The 21,661-nt window shown below is 36.9% G+C and overlaps 1 protein-coding gene across 1 annotated transcript in view; it reads left to right on the forward strand.

Annotated features, from left to right (window-relative positions):
* Positions 1–4,439: 4,439 nt before the first annotated feature.
* The window catches only part of ONECUT2 (one cut homeobox 2), a 35,249-nt gene continuing 18,027 nt past the window's right edge, over positions 4,440–21,661 (forward strand). The window contains exon 1 of the mRNA XM_075841266.1: positions 4,440–5,805. Coding sequence (XP_075697381.1) covers positions 4,692–5,805 — 1,114 coding nt within the window. The 5' untranslated portion in view covers positions 4,440–4,691. The remainder of the gene's footprint in view (positions 5,806–21,661) is intronic.

Consider the following 21,661-nt stretch of genomic DNA (forward strand, 5'->3'; position numbering starts at 1 on the left):
AATAGTGGAGCTGTAATAATAAACCTATAAGTTGACACTGTGATATCCCAATAGTGGAGCTGTCATAATAAACCTTCAAGTAAAACTGGGATATCACAATAGTGGAGATATCATAATAAACCTTCAAGTAAAACTGGGATATCACAATAGTGGAGATATCATAATAAACCTTCAAGTAGACACTGGCATAGTAGTGAAGTCTGTGACAGTCCCTCAACAAGTGGAGGCTGTAATAACCCATAAGAGCGGGGCTGTAAGGGACATCTTACCAGAAGAGATGACCAGTAGAGATGTGTTGACCCAACAGTGGAAGCTCTGATACCCCAGTAGTCAGTAACAGTCTCCCTTTCCTGGAAGCTGCAATATCCCTAAAATAGAGGCCATAACAAGCTCTGTACTTGAAGAGGCTGCGACAGTCCATCTACAAGTACTGTAGTCACCCTGCAAGGAAAGGATCAGTGGAGACCGTGCTAAACACCATGTTAATAGAGGCTGTGGGGACACATTGAAAATAAAAGCGTTCATACCCCAATAGGAGGGGGGGGGGGTGAGTCATTATGCCGTAGTACCTCAAAAGTGGGGGCTTCTACTGTGGAAATATAATATCCTAATAGTAGATTTAGGACAGGTGATGAGATAGTAGATGCAGACATTCTTCTCACCTACAAGTGAAGGCTATAATAACACCATCTTATAGTCTTATAGTCAGAGAATGTGACATCTGAGCGCACATGGAGGCTGTGACCTCCCTGTGACAGTGGAGAGGAGGCACAGAGGTTACCCAGACCTGGACATATGAGTAGCCTGTCACATCACCAAAACACTGGGATCTATCTATCTATCTATCTATCTATCTATCTATCTATCTATCTATCTATCTATCTATCTATCTATCTATCTATCTATCTATCTATCTATCTATCATCTATCTATCTATCTATCTATCTATCTATCTATCTATCTATCTATCTATCTATCTATCTATCTATCTATCTATCTATCTATCTATCTATCTATCTATCTATCTCTACTAGAATTCTATATCATGTTTATAGTCAGTAAGGCGCCGATCTGCAATTATATTCAGCTTATTATACATGCGCCTGAGGCCTTCCACGGCCCATATTACCATTCACCAGGCAGACTCCTAATTTTTCCTTAAAAAAAAGAATATACAATAAAATTCTCCAATTCCAGATCCATGAACCTGTCCTGATATAATACTGACCAAGGTGCAGGAGACTTACCAGAAGCGGGAAGGTGACATAATATACGTATGATGCGGCCGCCTGGAGGATGCACAGACAGATGTAACCCACCGCCTATGCTGATTGTCAGCAACGCTATAGATTAGCATGGGGTCTGCACTGCACACATTCTGCTGCTGATCAATAGCTTCTACTCACAGGCCAGATGGTTTCGGGGGATACAGAAATAAAATAGTTTAATCCTAAAACTACTTTGTCTCCTGCTTTTCCTTCCAGTATAAACTTTATTGGGGTAAGAAAGACCCCGCAACCCTTTTCTATTTAACAAAAACAAAAAACAGACAAAAATACAAACAGCACAAGACAATCATCATAATAACTTTTGTTATTATTAATGCAAAAATAATATATATATATATATATATATATGTAAATGATTTTTAAATGTAAGTGTGTTTATTTATTTTTGTATATATTTAGAAATGTATTTACACATTAACTTATGTTTTATTTGATCTTTTAAATTTTGTTACATGTGCGAATTTTTATTTTGTCATCATTTTATTCTATTTTTTTCCAACTGCATTGTGTAAATCAGCAAAAACAACAATGTTGCAATTACGATTGTATTTATTCTGCAGCAAGAGAAGCTCATTGAATGGCCATTGGCTACATTTTAAGTAGATGAATCAATAATTGTTGGTGGTGCTAGGGACCTGGCTGCATAATTGTGCACTGTAAATGACAGGAATATAACTGAAGGTTACACACACACACTCACACACACACACACACACACACACACACACACACACACACACACACACACACACACACACTGAAATATATATATATATATATATATATATATATATATATATATATATATATGTATGTATATATATATATATATATATATATATATATATATATATATATATATATATATATATATATATATATATATAACATTTATTTCACACCATCAAATATTACAGGACCGTAAGGACTCCCTGGCTTTCTGCTGTATGGATTTACTATTGCATCTAACTGTGTATTCAATTATTTACAGCGATTCTAAGAGCACACAGCTTTTTAATTAGGCTCCTGTAATATGAAGTCGTGGAACAGGGATAGAGGAGCACAGGATATCTTGAAAATAATATGAATATATTAATATATATTACTATATAATACAATATATGGTATTATATCAAATATATTGTGGAAGACGATAATACTCTGTTTGTATATATATATATATATATATATATATACATATATATATATATATATATATATATATATATATATATATATATATATATATATATATATATTCATAGTATTGAAATATTGACTGGAATTGCCAATCACTTTTAAACTCCCTATCATGTGACCTTGGCCCATTCACTAGCAATTATGGTACAATTGGCTCCAGAAAGGCTAGTCTACTACTATCTGACCACTATATATTTGTAATAATAATTGTCCAAAACACTAGTTTTCATTGCTCAGTGTTTTTGTAGGTTACACAAAAGCATAACACCCGTTTATTTGATGGTAAGGGCTTGATTTATGGCTGTAGAATAAATAGTTGTAATACCTTTTGTTGCAGTTTTATGCTGTTTCATACAGTTTTATGCAATTTATAAGTACTATATCGTATATTGTATTTCTAAGTTGCAATCAACATCATATAACTCTGTCTTTATTTTTGTGTAAAGATTGACAGATATAGAGATGAAAACAAATGATAGACAGATAGATAGATAGATAGATAGATAGATAGATAGATAGATAGATAGATAGATAGATAGATAGATAGATAGATAGATAGATAGATAGATAGATAGATAGATGCATTCATGTGTCTATCATTTACACCTATTGACACACAGAAGTAGATACATAGTATTACCAGTGTATATGAAGCAGTGTGTGGTGCTTGGTTATACATACAGTACATAGAACGACATCTACACTACAGACATGTACACAACACGTCAGATGCTGGTATTGTAGTGGGTCAGGTTACTGGACCTCTTGTGATATTGTGATGGGACCGTTGATTTTTGGACACAATATACCAGTGCCCCCTCCACACATGCTCCCCCTGACAATGGATTACATGGGCTGACAGTGGTTTGGAGATTCTGAAGTTTCCTTATTTCCTTGCCCAAGTTTTCCCTAACAGCTGGAAGTGGTCGGAGGGGGCAGTCTTAAGGAGACCCCCTGCTCTTCCTTTGACAGCTGATCAAAAGAAAATAGGTCACGCTTTTCAAACTTCTGTCCACCCTTTGCTTAATTACTGTGCCTTTAAACAAAGGCAACATCTGCGCAACCTCAGCCAGCCCAAATCTCCAGAATGGGGGACACCAACCTTCTCGTGAAGCCTCTGTCACTTCCGAGCCTCAGCTCCAGAGCAAGTCCCATTGTCCCCTCATCCCAACTCGTGTGCCTTTCTTCTGCTCAATGCACCAAATTGCTCCTATGTTCTGCTCCATACTGAGACCCCTACCATGTCAATGAGGTTATTTTCTACCATATTCTGTATATATCCTCACTGGAATCTGTGGTACACAAGACAATGGATACAGGGCAGGTGGACACTATGGTCATTGTCATGGATGAGTCATTATAATAGACCTCATAATATAATATTATAGCACATAAGATATCTGGACTTGTCTTCATGGCATTACCATATATGACAATGACCCGTGAAGCATTGGATTTTCAGTATATCTGTGTGGCTGTGCCATATATACACATAGCTTACGCAGTACAACTTCCTTCCATGCACATTAAATATTCCCATTCAGGGATCTCACAATCAATACCATTTATCATACATTAAACCACCAGCCCCCAAATATCACTTGTGCAAATAAACGTGTGAATGCAATAAGAACAGCATGGCTTAGATGTGACCTGAGGATTGCAGATAAGTGCACTTTAAATCACTTGCCTCCATTAAAAAAAAAAAAAAAAAAAAAAAAAAAAAAGGGACACTGTATCTTTAACTAGTCCTGCCTGGCTTCTTCCCGTTGTATTAGACTAGAGCAATGTGATGAGACCTCTCAACCAGCCGTGAAACGGGAGGCCCCGCCCCTGTCTGCAATGATTGGCCGTGCGGACGTCTGTGTGGTCGCTGATTGTATGACAGACCTGTCAGTAAAGGTTCTGCAGGTCCTCCTCAGTTGTTGTAGGTTGCGCTTTCAGCAAACCCATTCTGGACAGCTCCGGCTGTCTAAACAGAAGACGTAAGAGGAGGAGAGGGCTAGGACATGGCCAGGAGCAGCACTGGCCCGTCTGATAGAGCTCACTGAGCAGCACACACACATTCACTCGTCCCCCTGCCCCCAACCTGCACTCAGCACTGCACTCTGACACCCACTCACCCTGACACCCACTCACCCTCTAAGAAACCCAGAGGCCTTAAAACTGACCCTCAGTCACCCACACCCACCCATGGACTGAATGAAGACCGCCTATAACGCCTTTAGATGCCTAACCAAAGATCTGGATGCTTGCACCATGAACCCAGAGATGACAATGGACAGTATTGGCAGTTTGCATGGTGGAAACAGCCATGAGCATGATCTGATGAGCAGCCACAGCCCTCACCATCACCACCACCACCACCACCGAAGGATTCACCAGGATCTCACTGTTCCTTCTTCCAGGTCAGCTATGGTCTCCAGTATGGCTTCCATCCTGGATGGGGCTGGGGACTACCGGCCGGAGCTGTCCATTCCTCTGCACCATGCCATGAGTATGCCCTGTGACTCTTCACCACCCGGGATGGGCATGAGCAGCACCTACACCACCTTAACTCCGCTCCAGCCTTTGCCCCCTATCTCTACAGTGTCTGACAAATTCCATCACCCTCATCATCATCCTCATCACCACCATCATCACCACCAAAGGCTGTCTGGTAATGTCAGTGGTAGCTTTACCCTCATGAGGGATGACAGAGGGATCCCAACCATGAACAACCTGTACAGCCCCTACAAGGACATGACTGGCATGGGGCAAAGCTTATCCCCCTTGACAGGCACCCCCTTGGGGAATGGTTTGGGTTCCATTCACAATACTCAACAGAGTCTCCACAGCTATGGACCACCTAGCCATGATAAAATGCTCAGTCCAAACTTTGATGCCCACACTGCCATGCTGGCAAGAGGGGAACAGCACCTCTCCCGGGGTCTTGGCACTCCACCTTCTGCCATGATGTCCCACATCAATGGGATGCATCACCCTGGCCATGCTCAATCTCACGGGCCCGTGTTGACTTCCAGCCGTGACAGGCCACCCTCCTCCTCTGGATCACAACTCAGTAACTCTGGACAATTAGAAGAAATTAATACCAAAGAAGTTGCCCAAAGAATCACTGCAGAGCTGAAAAGGTACAGCATCCCCCAGGCTATCTTTGCCCAGAGGGTTCTGTGTAGGTCACAGGGTACCCTATCAGACCTGCTAAGAAACCCCAAACCTTGGAGTAAACTGAAATCTGGGAGGGAGACTTTTAGAAGAATGTGGAAATGGCTGCAGGAACCTGAGTTTCAGAGGATGTCAGCTCTCAGGCTTGCAGGTGAGTTGCAAAGATGCAGTGCCCCTACCTTCACCACCACACACTGTGCCCTGTGCTTGCTCTGTGCCACTGCAGAGACCATGTTTGCATCTTGGTTTGTTGTGGCAATGATGACTTTCCATAACATGGAACTGGGACCCCAAAAATATAGATGTATGTCTGCAAAGTAGGTGAAGTGTTTTCTCCCATCAATTGAGGGTAAGGGATAAGTTCATGTTTGATCATTCATGCCATATAATGACCCTATAGATGATGCATAGTAGGCTCAGCATAGCCTGCAGGACATGCTGTAGTGTATTTGATGTAGAGAACAACAGGCTTCCTAAGCCACACAATGATAGAAGGCAAACAGCAAGTTTAGCACATTCTGCAGAGATACAAGCACAATGGCTCAAAATAGTATCTTTATTTTACATCATTGAGCCTAGCATTTGCCTGTTATTTTGTTGCTAGACAGTGTTGAAAACACCTGGAAAAAAAATAAATAATAATCTCAGGGATTTCAATTGATTTTAGACTCCCCCTAACATGGTTCATGTGAATTGTGTGTTTATCTGCGCCCTCTAGTGGTCAGTGGGTGAACTGCACCCATCTATTGTTCTAGGGGCTGCTTGTGGAGTGTTGTGGAAAAAAAAAAAATCCAAACCACATAAAGGTTATTTATTATGAATTGTTCTGTTGTAAGAAGTGATGTCTTACAAAGATTGTGCAGCAATAATAATATTTATGGCTTACTATAAACATGCATGGTTGTGGGCTGGCTGATCTGCATTAATAACCTTGGTATTGGTAGACTTTCTCAAGTATATATATATATCTGTAGGATATTTGACAATGTCAAAAGTGATTCTGCAGCTTTTATGGCTTCCACGCTGAACAAAAGAGCAGTATGGAACAATGCACTGTGACTACAGAACAATGCACTATGACTCCCATAGACAATGTCATAACCTTATAAATAAGATTGCAGCCTAGTAGTCATATAAATGAACTCCAGCATGCTATCATGCCTTCCTACAAGCCCTCAGTGCTGTCTGCCTCCTGTATAATGATAATCATTGGTTATTGATTAAATAAAAATACTCCGGATCAATGGGATATTTTTAGCTGCAGTTGGTTCCAGACACTACAAATACAGTAATTCCTAGGTGCAGCTTCTATGTCACAGTCCTGCATGTAATAATGACCTCTATACAAGGCTATAACATGCAAGGCTCGGTGTGCCCTCTTGTCTATAATATACTTGTGGCTGGCATTCTCTAGCTCTACACTTGACAATTAAACTCTCAGTGTTTGTCTGTTTCCACTTAATTACATGTCTGTAAAAAAAAAAGAAGAGGCCTCTGCCAGACAAGGAGAAGAGCCCCGGCTGCATGCAGGTCACGTATGGAGTCACCACAGTATAGGGGCTTGTTATCTGCTAGCGATATTAATCATTGGTTGCAAATCGCTGTTGATAATAAAATGGCTGCTAATAAATCCCCTGTTTATAGAAGTATCCCCAATATGCAGGTGCATCCCCAATTCATGGAAGGATCCCCAGTACATGGAGGTATTACTAGTAAAAAGAAGTATCTTAAGTACGTGGAGGTGTTACTAGTAAATGCAAGTATCCCCAACACATAGAGGGATTACTAATAAATAGACGTATCCCCAGTACATAGAGGTATTACTAGTTAACGCAAGTATCCCCCATACATAGAGGTATTACTAATAAATGGACGTATACCCAGTACATAGAGGTATTACTAGTTAAGGCAAGTATCCACAGTACATAGAGGTATTACTAATAAATGTACCTATCCCCAGTACATAGAGATATTACTACTAAATGGACATATCCCTAGTTTTTGGAAGTATTACTGGTACATGGGAGTAACCCCAGTACTTAGAGATATTACTAGTAAATAGTAGGACCCCAGGGACTTGGAGGTATTACAAGTAACGAAATATATTCCCAGTTCTTGGAAAGACTATTAGTAAATAAAAGGTTTCTCACTACTTGGAGGTATTACTAGTAAATAGACGTATCCTCAGTTCTTGAAAGTATTACTAATAAATAGATGTATTCGCATTACTTGGAGATATTACTAGTAAATTAAAGGATCCCCAGTACTTGGAGGCATTACTAGTAAATGGAAGGATCCAGAGTTCTTACAGGTTTTATTAGTAAATGGAAGTATCCCCAATACATGGAGGTATTACTAGTAAATAGACGTATCATTAGTACATAGAGGTATTACTAATAAATAAAAGAATTGCGGTACATTGCAGTTTTACTGGTGAATGCAAGTTTCCCCAGTACATAGAGGTATTACTAATATGTGGAAGTATCCCCAGTACATAGAGGTATTACTAGTATATGGTAGTATCCCAGTACATGGCGGTTTACCTTGTAAATGTAAGTTTTCCTAGTACATAGAGGTATTACTAGTAAATGGAAGTATCCCCAGTACATAGAGGTATTACTAGTAAAAAGAAGTATCGCAGTACTTGGAGATATTCCTAGTAAATGTATTGTATCCGTGCAAATGGATGTATACCCAGTACATGGGAATATCTCTAATGTTTAAAGTATTCCAACTGTATGACAATATTTCACATTTTTGGAAATATCCCCATTTCATGGACGTATTACTTGTAGATAGAATTATCACCAATGCATGGACCGATCCCCTGTACGTGGAAATATCTATTGTATACAGAAGTGGAGGTTTCCTTAGTACTGGGAGGGATCCTGAGGAAATGTGAGTGTCCCTTTACATGAAGGCTTCACAATATATGGCAGGTGTCCCTATTACAAGTGAGGTATCCCCATTATCCTCCAGTGCGTCTTACAGTCTTATAATATAGTATATGTGAGGTCATCATAAGACTCAAAACACCAGGTAACGGATGACATTTTCCTGTGCTTGCTGTCAGGCTATTGTACGGCTGTATCAATGGATTTAGGGTATAGTGCGAATGAAGAGCCAGAGGGAGAACACAAGCCATGTCCATGAATTATTGATAGAAATCTCAGCTCTGTAGAGGAAGAGCAGGGGTCATTTGCTTTGGGTTAAACAGGCAAAAATCTTGGAGTCAGGGGTCTTTTAGATCAGACGCTCTTGTCCTATAGCCCCCAAGCTGTGGCTTCTATTCAAGGTGAAGGAGCTGGCATTGTCCTTTGCATTGAGCAGTGGTGATAAATCTCCTTTGTTCTGCTCCTCTATCACCGGAAGGATCATTGCTGGAAATTTAAAGAATACGTGTAGAAATATCTACAGTAGGCGGCTTTTTCTTCTACTGCGTTGCTGCTAGGCCGCCATGGGCGCGCTATGATTGATTTTTCGTGGGTTGCGGAATGAGGTGTTGAATATTTATTTTGTATGGAGCGGGCTTGTTGCTATTATTATATAATGATGGGCCTTGTTTGTTTTCATGTTTCTTTCTCAATACATTCCCATGATTATCCCAATGCACTTAAGAAGATTCGATCCGACCCAACTTTACGCTTATTGATTTTGGATGAGTCTCCTCCTGGCAGACCCTCAAGACCACCCCTGAAATTTGGGCAATCCAAATTATAAGTTAGGGGAGTTGGGTTTCTAAGTGTTAATGGCTTCTATGAAGCATGTAAAAAAATAGATATATCATGCAAAAAGCAAGAATATAAATATATATATATATATATATATATATATATATATATTTATTTGTTTAATGTTTTGTTTTTTTTGCCTGAGTACCATTCATAATAATTTTGACTATAGGAGTAACACCTGTAATTAATTTAAATTTTTTTCAAACTTGAAGAAATCCAAATGTATTTATTTTTTTTCTAAATGTTAAGAATTTACCCAGATTTTTTAATTGGCGTTTTTTTTTAATTGAAATGATTTATTTATATTTTTTACATTTTTACCAAATTGTAACTAGTGATTTTTGTCTTCTTTACCCTACTTGACAATTCTCACATTTTAGATTACTGTAACTCAGATTATTGATTTTTTTTTTTTAATAAAGAAGCCTAATTTAAAGTTTGATCATTTTACCCATAAATAATAGTATGTTTGTAGTAGTGTTTATATTATTATTACAAATGTTGTTGTTGTTATAATAATAATAATAATAATAATAGTGATGTGTCATAATAATAATAATAAATATATATATTATTATTATTAATAATAATAATAATTATTATTATTATATAAATCCAATAATTGCAATAACAACAACAACAACATTACTACTAAAATAATAATAATAATATTATAAATGATGAAAAAAGTTATATATATATTTGGGATAATATAAAAATAAATCTCCAATTATTACAGTAACTCTAATACAAATACTACTACTACTACTACTACTACTACTACTACTACTACTACTACTACTACTACTATGAATAATATTTTTCTAATTATGAACTAGATTTTTCCCTCATTATTACTTTTCTACACATGCAGGAAGACAGCTATTCTGTGCATAAAACACTATCAACATCGGGTTACTGTTTGATTTAATGGTAAGGCCTGCCTAAAGCAGCACTAAAGGAGGCCTCTGCTGCTCCCACCCCTAGTCTTTTTTAATCGTCACAGTTTCACACCATCATGTCACAATATATTGTTGAACCATATGCAAAATAGCTGTATTACTACGCTTACACAGTACATAACCGGTATATAAACAGTACACAACCAGTATATAAACATTACACAACCGGTATATAAACAGTACACAACTAGCGCACCGACAAGTCATTGATCTGTAAATCATCTGTCTTATTTCCAGTAAAGAGACAAAATGGACTTCCCAGAACCCATCCCCCAGGATCTCATAAATACCCCTCCCCAATTCAAAGAAACCCCCTAAAAATATCTATAACTGATATCTAATGACTCGGGGACACCTCAATAATTTCACTGTATACCATGTTTACAGCCGTCATTTCTTATCATATCGTACTGTCTTTCTCATGTCTGTGTGTACATATTATTATATATCACATAGAGTGCATATGATATGGAGTGTATATATTCAATATATTGTAGATTATATAGAGTTCATATTATATACCATGTATACATTATTTAGTATATTATATTGCATACTATATCTGTTCTAGATTATATAGAGTGTATATATTAGATTTATATTAGATTATTTAGAGTGCATATTATATAGCATTATATGATATATTATTATGTATTATTTAATGTATATATGTAATGTAAAGTGTTTATATTATATCTATAGTACAGTATATAGAGTGCATATTATAGTGTATATATTATATCTATTGTAGATTATATAGGTTGCATATTATATAAAGCACATATTTGATATAGCATATTATATTGTATATGATACAGTGGATATATTATATTTATTATATTATATATAGTGTATATTATATATGTATATTTTATATATATATTGTAGATTATATAGAGTGAATATTATAAAGAGTGTATACAATATATGCAGTGTATAACTTATATAGTATTTTATATATTAGACTATATTATATATTATATAGTGTATATATTATATCTATTGTAGTTATATAGACTGTATATATTGTAGATTATATAGAATGCAAATATTGTATCGTCTATATAATGTATACATTATGTTGTATATTATATAGTGTATATATTTTATATCTATTTTATACGATACAGTGTATATATTACATCACTTGTACAATATATAGTGTGTGTGTGTGTGTGTGTGTGTGTGTGTATATATTTACACATACATATTGTAGATCATAAAGAGTATATATTATATATAGTGTATATTATTTAAAGTGTATAATGAATATTATATAGAGCAGGGTTTCTCAATGTTTCTAAGCCAAGTACCCCCCCACCCCAATAAATAGATACGGTACCAATTGTAGTTATATAGAATGTAAATATCTTTTATATAGTGTACATATTTAATATTTATTTATCTACTGTATATTATACGGAGTGTATATATTATATTTATTGTATAATATATAGAATGGATAGATAGATAGATAGATAGATAGATAGATAGATAGATAGATAGATAGATAGATAGATAGATAGATAGATATGAGATAGATAGATAGATAGATAGATAGATAGATAGATAGATAGATAGATAGATATGAGATAGATAGATAGATAGATAGATAGATAGATAGATAGATAGATAGATAGATAGATATGAGATAGATAGATATAAGATAGATAGATAGATAGATAGATAGATAGATAGATAGATAGATAGATAGATAGATAGATAGATAGATAGATAGATAGATGATAGATGATAGATAGATAGATAGATAGATAGATAGATAGATAGATAGATAGATAGATAGATGATAGATAGATAGATAGATAGATAGATAGATAGATAGATAGATAGATAGATAGATAGATAGATAGATAGATAGATAGATAGATAGATAGATATGAGATAGATAGATAGATAGATAGATAGATAGATAGATAGATAGATAGATAGATAGATTATGAGATAGATAGATATAAGATAGATAGATAGATTATGAGATAGATAGATAGATAGATAGATAGATAGATAGATAGATAGATAGATAGATAGATAGATAGATAGATAGATAGATAGATGATAGATAGATGATAGATGATAGATAGATAGATAGATAGATATGAGAGATAGATAGATATGAGATAGATAGATAGATAGATATGAGATAGATAGATAGATAGATAGATAGATAGATAGATAGATAGATAGATAGATAGATAGATAGATAGATATGCTGTATATTATACAGAACATATATAGTATTTTATATAGTGCAGGGTTTCTCAATGTTTCTAAGGCAAATAAATTACATCAAAGTATCCCCAATATTATATTGTATATATACTGTAAATTACATCGAGCATATATTTCATATCATACAGATTGTATATACTCTATGTACTGTAGTGTGTAATACTATCACACTGTCCTTATGCTTTACTTTTAATAGTTTGAACACAGTGTATGATCAAAGCTTTCGGGATACTTTGAAGTAATTTATTTGCCTTAGAAACATTGAGAAACCCTGCACTATATAAAATACTATATATATTCTGTATAATATACACACTGTAGATAGTTTGACATCAGTAGGCTATGTGTATATGTTATTGTATATTATGTAGACTATATATTATAAGTGTATATATATGTGTGTGTGTATATATATATATATTGTGCGTGGTGAGTACTGCTGTGCTGTGGATCGTGGGTCGGTAATTGGAGAATACAGACAAGTCTTCATGTGGGTCATAAAATACAAAGTCACCAGATAATGTCGTCAGGACATGGACTTCGTCTTTCCTAATCTTTCCTGGGGTTAAATAGGAGACTTCTAATGGCGCCCAGTAATTTATTGATCTAAAACATTGTGGCTATAATGAGAACAATTGTCATAAGTGCGGAGTGGATTGTCAGCTCTTGGGGTCACTTACACTAGCAGTTATAAGGAGGGTTTGGTGGTTGTGGTCAACATACAGTGATTCGTAATATCGAGTTGTAGGAATGTGTATAATGAGAGTGATTGTAATAAGCTCTTGGGTAGATTGTCTGCTCTTGGGGCAAGTCCCGATCCTGAGGGTTGAAGATGTGGAGATGACCTATGATGGTTGTGGTCAGGTCTTTTATTGATTTGCATTTGTTGACGATAGAGAGCAGCCGTCCTGCGTGATGTAGGTAGAGGGAAACCTTTCTTATTGATTATATTGATCTTATGCAAAACCACACAGTTACAGACCCCTGCGCTCTCTATAGAGGCCTCATGTGATGGATTACTTCTTCTTAAAGGGGAATTCCAGTTAAAGACCGCATGGCCAGATCAGTGATATCACTCACCCATGCTGAGAACTGCGGTATCCAGACCCTCATTCCCGTTATGTTAATGTCTATGGAAGACAGCAAAGTAATATACCATCATGGAGAGTAACCATGCACGTGGGACCACTTCTCTGCCAGTTGTGGGGGAGCGGGCACTGTCAGGATCAGTGGGGTCCCAGCGGTCGGCCAGCCATTGATCAGATATCTATGGCATGAATGTTTCTGACAGGAAAACTGTCCTTTCCTGTGCGTGTGGATGAAGAGTACGATGCACTACGCATGCTGAACCTGTGCTGCAAGGACGGACAATCCCCGCATGCCCGAAATCACAGGACAGTATATTAAACTGCGCATGATCGTCTGGGAGAAGAGAGGACTCCTGCAGGACGGCTCCAGTGGCAGCCAGTGGTAAACGTATGTTTTTTAGGGCGTACTTTGATGGGAGAATGCGCCAAAATGGTTTAGATTTAATGAATAAGTGTATTTCACAACATTATTGATTTAAGAATTGTAATTGAATGAGCATTACTTGGAATTCTGGGATTATCCCTTTAACTCTTCTGGCACCGCTTATCTCTGGTGGGTTTATTTAATGCGCTACGTTTCGGTTCCTAATCAGGAAAGGTTGAGAAAGGTTCCAGACTAGAATCTATCTATCTATCTATCTATCTATCTATCTATCTATCTATCTATCTATCTATCTATCTATCTATCTATCTATCTATCTATCTATCTATCGATCGATCGATCGATCGATCGATCTATCTATCTCATATCTATCTATCTATCTATCTATCTATCTATCTATCTATCTATCTATATCTATCTATCTATCTATCTATCTATCTATCTATCTATCTATCTATCTATCTATCTATCTATCTATCTATCTATCTATCTATCTATCTCATATCTATCTCATATCTATCTATCTATCTATCTATCTATCTATCTATCTATCTATCTATCTATCTATCTATCTATCTATCTATCTATCTACCTACCTACCTATCTATCTATCTATCTATCTATCTATCTATCTATCTATCTATCTATCTATCTATCTATCTATCTATCTATCTATCTATCTATCTATCTATCTAATCTATCTATCTAATCTATCTATCTAATCTATCTATCTAATCTATCTATCTATCTATCTATCTATCTATCTATCTATCTATCTATCTATCTATCTATCTATCTATCTATCTATCTATCTATCTATCTATCTATCTATCTAATCTCATATCTCATATCTCATATCTCATATCTATCTATCTATCTATCTATCTATCTATCTATCTATCTATCTATCTATCTATCTATCTATCTATCTATCTATCTATCTATCTATCTATCTATCTATCTATCTATCTATCTATCTATCTATCTATCTCATATCTATCTATCTCATATCTATCTATCTATCTATCTATCTATCTATCTATCTATCTATCTATCTATCTATCTATCTATCTATCTATCTATCTATCTATCTATCTATCTATCTATCTATCTATCTATCTATCTCATATCTATCTATCTATCTCATATCTATCTATCTATCTCATATCTATCTATCTATCTATCTATCTATCTATCTATCTATCTATCTATCTATCTATCTATCTATCTATCTATCTATCTATCTATCTATCTATCTATCTATCTATCTATCTATCTATCTATCTATCTATCTATCTATCTCATATCTATCTATCTAACTATCTATCTATGTTTACCTTTTTATGTGAAAATGGTTGTTTTAAAATCCGGTACCCTCCATATACATGTACATAGGTCAGGTAATAATTAGATACCCCGGTGTGTATATCAGCAGGCTGATGACAATGTCTGATGTGGTTTGGTCACTGACAGGTCATCATCAGCATTGTCTCCATTCTGTACAGGCCGTTCCTGCAGGGGATGACGCTACACCTAATCACACACTTTGTGCTGTGTCCACTGAAAACATTGCATCAATTATTTATATTTCCACATTGCTGAATCACAGGGGAGGAGGGGCAGGATTAAGATGCCTGTTAGCAAATCATTGCCATGCAAGTCAAATGAGTGAGCACACATACCATGTAGTATATAATATATGCATGAATCAGAATGGCTCACATCACACATTACTAAATGCAGACATGACTGGCACTTTGCTGGCACTAAAGCCTGGATGCATGTAAGGAAACAACAAGCTTTGCCTAGTATTGTATAAACATCTCATAAAGCACAGAGCCTCCAAATCCACTGCCTGTCACTTACTGCAGGCTGGTCAACAGCTCCACCTATGGGCAGCCTGTGGCATTACAGCTATTTCTTTTGTGGCCTTTGAAGGAGTATTATTATATTGTATCTAATACATAGCCTTTACTAATGTATCTAATACACAATATATCTATAGTAATGCATATGTTTAACCAAGTAACCTAGAAATATAAAAAGCTGCCAGAATTTACCATTTATTACTAAAAGAATAGATGTAGCAGAGCTAAATTTGTCATTTGGCGCACTCTATGAATATATCGCAATGTGTTATCTGTGGTTTGGGTGCAGGTAGACCTTCTATATTATCTTATCGGAGTATAATAATTCAGAAGTAGAAGAGCTGATATTGGCCATTAACCCTTTTGAACTGCATTGTCTGGACATCTTGACAATTTGAGTTAAAGGGGTATTCTGGGACCGAAATATAGCAAGTGGGAGGGAATAGAAAAATAAAGTGACGTACTCATATAGTACAGAACTGCAGCACAATTTTTGGATGGCTGCAGAATTTTTGATAAACGTAATATTTTTTTTATTTTCTATTTACTCCCGGTTACTATTCTTGCTACATTTTTAATGGGTTTCCGGAATACCCCTTTAATTCATAGAGTTGTCATGATGCAGAAATGCTAAAGTCCAAATCGGCTCAATCACAAAATCAGCTCTGCTACATCTGAATCTGATATTAGTTCCCTATATGTAACAGTCTGCTGAAGATGATCTCCAGTATCAGAGGAGTCCGGTAGTTCTATGTGTTTCAGGACCATGGACAGCCCCTGTATAGTCTGTATATTAGATCCTCAGATTTTACTACAAGTGTCATTTCATCGTTTATATTCAATAATTACATCTATTTTATATGGACGAGCTGATCATTTGCCTGATACGACCGGCCTGGGTCGAGAAAATGTAGCTTCGGCCCAGAATTTACCACATGGTGTAATGTGAACTGTAATCTTAGTGATTTGTAACATGATTAGAAGAATTACTAATCATTCTGATTGTAGCACTTTATCTAAAATAAATTCTAAAAATTCTGACCAAACTATTATGTCTGTGATTTTCCACCGAAAAATCTGATTAATTAGGCAGAATGAGATTGAATATATGTGACGGCATGCCAAGCTGCTGCCCTTTTCCCAGCACAGTGCCCACTAAGCTGAACAATGGATTTATTTGAGGTCAGGTCCAAATTAAAGGGTTGTCTCATTACAGACCACCCCTTTAATATGAGAGCCACTATAGCCATGGACACGGTCCCGGCTCCCAAGACCCAAGGAAGTTGTATTTGGCTTCTCATTACACGAGACCTATTAAATGTATAGTCGTCAAGCAATACATGGACGGACTGGGAACGCCAGAGCTGGTTCTTGTTAGTGACTCTGGCCCATAGAGGGGGTCCCAAACTAGGGAGACTCCTCTGTGATGTCAGTGTGCCCTAATAGGGCATATGGAAAGGGGTTATCAATATGGGACTACACTGTTCGGAGGGAAAATATTACACTTCTAAACAGGCTGAGTGACAGGCAGTATGGTGACTACTGTAACCCTCAAAGGGGTTGTCACCAAACTTTTTCAAGCTACTGAATGGCAAAAATAAATCCAGAATGTATCACCGCATATCTAGGCAGGTTTGCTGGTTGAGAACCTTCGTCAACTGAGTTCTGTAATGGCGGACATAATTATTCTCACCCAGAAACATATAAAACAAAGAATATATTTCTTTAGATTTTCTCATTTTGAATGTTTTTGTTTTTTCAAAGCAAGATCCAGATATGATGGAAGTTGGTTACAATTCAAGGCCAGGCCTCATAGTCCAATACATCATTAATAATTCAGGGGAAGTACGAAGCTTTCTGCTTCTGCCAGTCCGTAATACAATATGTTATAAATGTTGGCATGATGACCGATTGGAAATAAATTATTCAAAATACCAAAGTCCCGGCCCCTCTCAGCAGATGTAGATTTGTCATTCACTTTATCACATCATTAATTTAGTTTAGAGGGAACCGGCTGAGGAGAAGTAATGAGTGACATAGTCGGCTTCATTCCGTCTCAGCTCAGCGCTGAAGCTCATTTATGCAGCAAATGAAAGGCGATGAAGTCATTAACGGAACTGGCTCGCTGGAACATTATCGAGCTCCTGAAGGATTTTCTTTTTTTGCCGGTACTATTCGTTCACAAATTTATTGATTGGGATAGAAGTCTGTTTGATGAACTGGTTTGAATCTCCAGCAAATTTAGGGAGTTTATGGGTAATTCTGCTAATAATGGAACACAGGCAACATTTATGAAACCAGGGCTGAGAAAATAAATGGGCAAAGCTTATGCAGAGTGAAGCACAACATAGGCACTATATTTGTTAAAGCATTCCACTATTTTTTACCATCAAGTACCAACAACTCTAACAGCTTTTATTTATAGAGGTCCTCCTCTTTGGACAATCCTTTTTTTTTGGAAGGATCCATTGGCAATGAGTTGTTCACAGGCGATCCTGTTGCTGGGATGCTAATCGATCAGCTTTAATCTGTGGAAGAATCTGTTCAGTTCCGCCACAGCGCCACCACAGGGAAAATTAAGCATTACACAGAGCCCATTAAAATCAATGGACTGCCTGAGTAATGCACAGACTGGACTGCTCCTACTTAGTGAGATACACTCTTGAAGGGGTTACCCCCTGCGTTAACTCAGAATGCCCTAATGGGTTATGTAAAAATGACACCCCATTAATGAAAGTAAAGGAACTATAAAAGTTGTACTGTGTTTTGTAAGATTTTTTTTCATTATATAACATATAGCATGTACACGTTTATATTAGAACACAATCACACAAGATATGCAATGTGTGTATATATATATATATATATATATATATATATATATATATATATATATATATATATATATATATAGAGAAAGATATAGAGCGCAGTAACGGCACCAGGACTTCAAGATAGATGAAAGCAAAAGTGGATTTATTTCACCTCAACACAGCAACGTTTCGGTTCAACAGGAACCTTTCTCAAGCCTTGAGAAAGGTTCCTGTTGAACCGAAACGTTGCTGTGTTGAGGTGAAATAAATCCACTTTTGCTTTCATCTATCTTGAAGTCCTGGTGCCGTTACTGCGCTCTATATCTTTCTCTATTGGATTTTGGGGAATTGATTCACCCCCAGGTAACGTGCACATGGCCTGATTTGTTATAGCATTGGAGTGCTGTGTTCATCTACTCTGGACTGTATATATATATATATATATATATATATATATATATATTATATCATAGAAATATAATTTCATCAGTCATATTGGTTGTATGTACATAGCACAACAGAGTAGATTAGAATTGGGAAGGGGTCATAAGAGGGACTAAAGCAATATTTGGATCATTGACTATTTACTGAAGCATTTTAGTTTAATGATCAATTATGGGGGAGGTGGAAGTGGGTCACTATGACAAAACAATAGTATTCATTCATCATATCAGGTTCACTGCTGTGGGATCAGATAGTGCTTATAGAATAAATATGTTTCCCTATTATTAGATAAAAGATATATTTTTTTAAAAACGCAGGATTTTTATAAATCTCTCCTTATACCTTGGTCATTTTTTATTTGCCTTGCTTTTCTGTTCTACTATTTGCTTAATTGGGTTTTAAACAGCAACTTAGTATTGGTATATAGTGAATGTAGGGATTCTAAGATGAAAACCTACTGGCTCATTATTGGGATCAGTGAGGGTCCGACAGACAAAATCTGCCATCTGACTCTGATTAGTCTGTCATAGATCGTTGATTATGATAGTTCCCGCCTAATGTAGATGTAGCTGATTGGTTCAGTAGAATTCAACTGGTTATTGGTACTTGACATGGTGCTGGGACTTCCGCTGTTAGAGGGGGAGAAAGAACTGCTTCATTCACAGTGTCGAGCTGCTGTAGTGATCATACACTATGAAATCCTAGGCAGTTAGCAAGAAAAAATAAACTAATTTGCATAGGACTGTATGTAGCAAATATCACAGACAGTATGTCATTGCTGTGAAAGCTGTAAGACTATAGAACTCTCTCTGGATGTGGTCAGGTTTCTGTAAAACCTAAATTTAGGAGCTATCTATATTACATTACATTCTTAGATATATGTAATTGATCTAGAAATTTTAGGAAGGATTATTTTTCTTTTGACATGAGGACAAATTGGCATCTTTTGCCAATTTGATTTTCAGTAACTGTGAAGTTTCTCACCAGAGAAGTGAATTCTTTGAGTCGCAGTTGGTTTTGTGCTGGCAAGACTGGGGTGCGGAGTCTAAGGAAACTTGCCATTCTTCACTCTTAACCTACACAAGGAGATACTGTATGGACTTTCCCACTTAAATTCCCAGGTCTCGGTCTCCAGAATACTCACCAATTGGTAGAAGTTGCGCTGTAGCGAAGAACTTGTAGGGATATCAGGAAAGTGGCCGGGGGTTGTCAACGGATTAGCAGACAGGATGAAACAAGCCGGAGGATGTGACAGAAGTGTAGTCAGGAGTCAGACTAGGAGTTGATATCAGGAGTAGAACCACAGGAACCAAGCGCCAAATCCAAAGGTTGAGACAAAGGCACAATCTAGGAACAAGGCGGAGGTCAGAATCAGGGTCAGAATCAGAGTCAAATAGCAATTGAAACAAATAGCCAGGCAAGGAGCAATGAAATCCTAGGATGAAACCTGTTCTTCCCATGTTTGCATAGGCTTCCTTTAGAAGAATACTATATGCGCAACTGCTATTAAAGGGGGGGGGGTTCACTAGATTAGGTTGGCTTTCTACCCCATTAGACCTGCACAGAACTCCTGCTTTCCAAAGACCCTATAATGTTCGTCACAATAGAGGGAACCACCAGTCTATGGTCATTCCACTCTCCCCTCCTCCGAAGGAAAGGAAAATGGAAATGAACACGCTCTGCCTCTAGATGTAGGGGTGTTTAGGTGTAAACATACACTACAAGAGAGAGACCATTATGATTGTTGCTATGGGCCCCCTCCCCCCTCAAGTCTATGTACGACCGCTGCCTCCCGTACTACATAAATATATTCAGGGCAATTGGCTTCCTGTAGAGAGCGTGCATGAGCGTGCTCAAGATGGGAATTTGTTGGTGAACCCAATTAGGCTAGACTAAGGATGGACAAAATTTTGTAGACTTTAGTGACTTCGGTCAAAGAGTTAGGCACGTTAAGCAAATATCTAGCTGCACGATCCAACCCTGTCCTATAGAAATTCGTATAAGAAGAGATTTTTATTGCTATATCAGATTCTACTGGTTGCGCTGGTTTTGCTAGAAATGTGACAGATACTGTATATATAGTCACATGCTCTTTTCGACCATGTAATAGTCCCCCCCCCATGTGTGGCAGTTGTTCAATATTGTAAACGTTTGCATGTTTTATTTTACCCCACAAGAATAGTTCGGCTCAATAACCTGATGGCCCCCACATCACGTCTTCTGCAACCGGCTAAATATTGCTCTAATTGAGCGATCAGATTAGCTTAATTACTCCTCACTTTTACACAATGGCGGTGATCTAATTGTAATTCCTGCGCTGGAATCAATTCAATTAAAGCAAATTTTTTGTGTTTGAGGCAGATCTGTTTGTAGATATTGCAGTCCTATTCCTGTCTTGGTCTGGTGAACTGTTTATGTCTGAAAAAGAGAAGATTATTCCTGCAGATATAAAGCTCATGCAGCATC

The sequence above is a fragment of the Rhinoderma darwinii genome, chromosome 1 (assembly GCF_050947455.1).
Source record: "Rhinoderma darwinii isolate aRhiDar2 chromosome 1, aRhiDar2.hap1, whole genome shotgun sequence".
Lineage (NCBI taxonomy): Eukaryota > Metazoa > Chordata > Amphibia > Anura > Rhinodermatidae > Rhinoderma > Rhinoderma darwinii.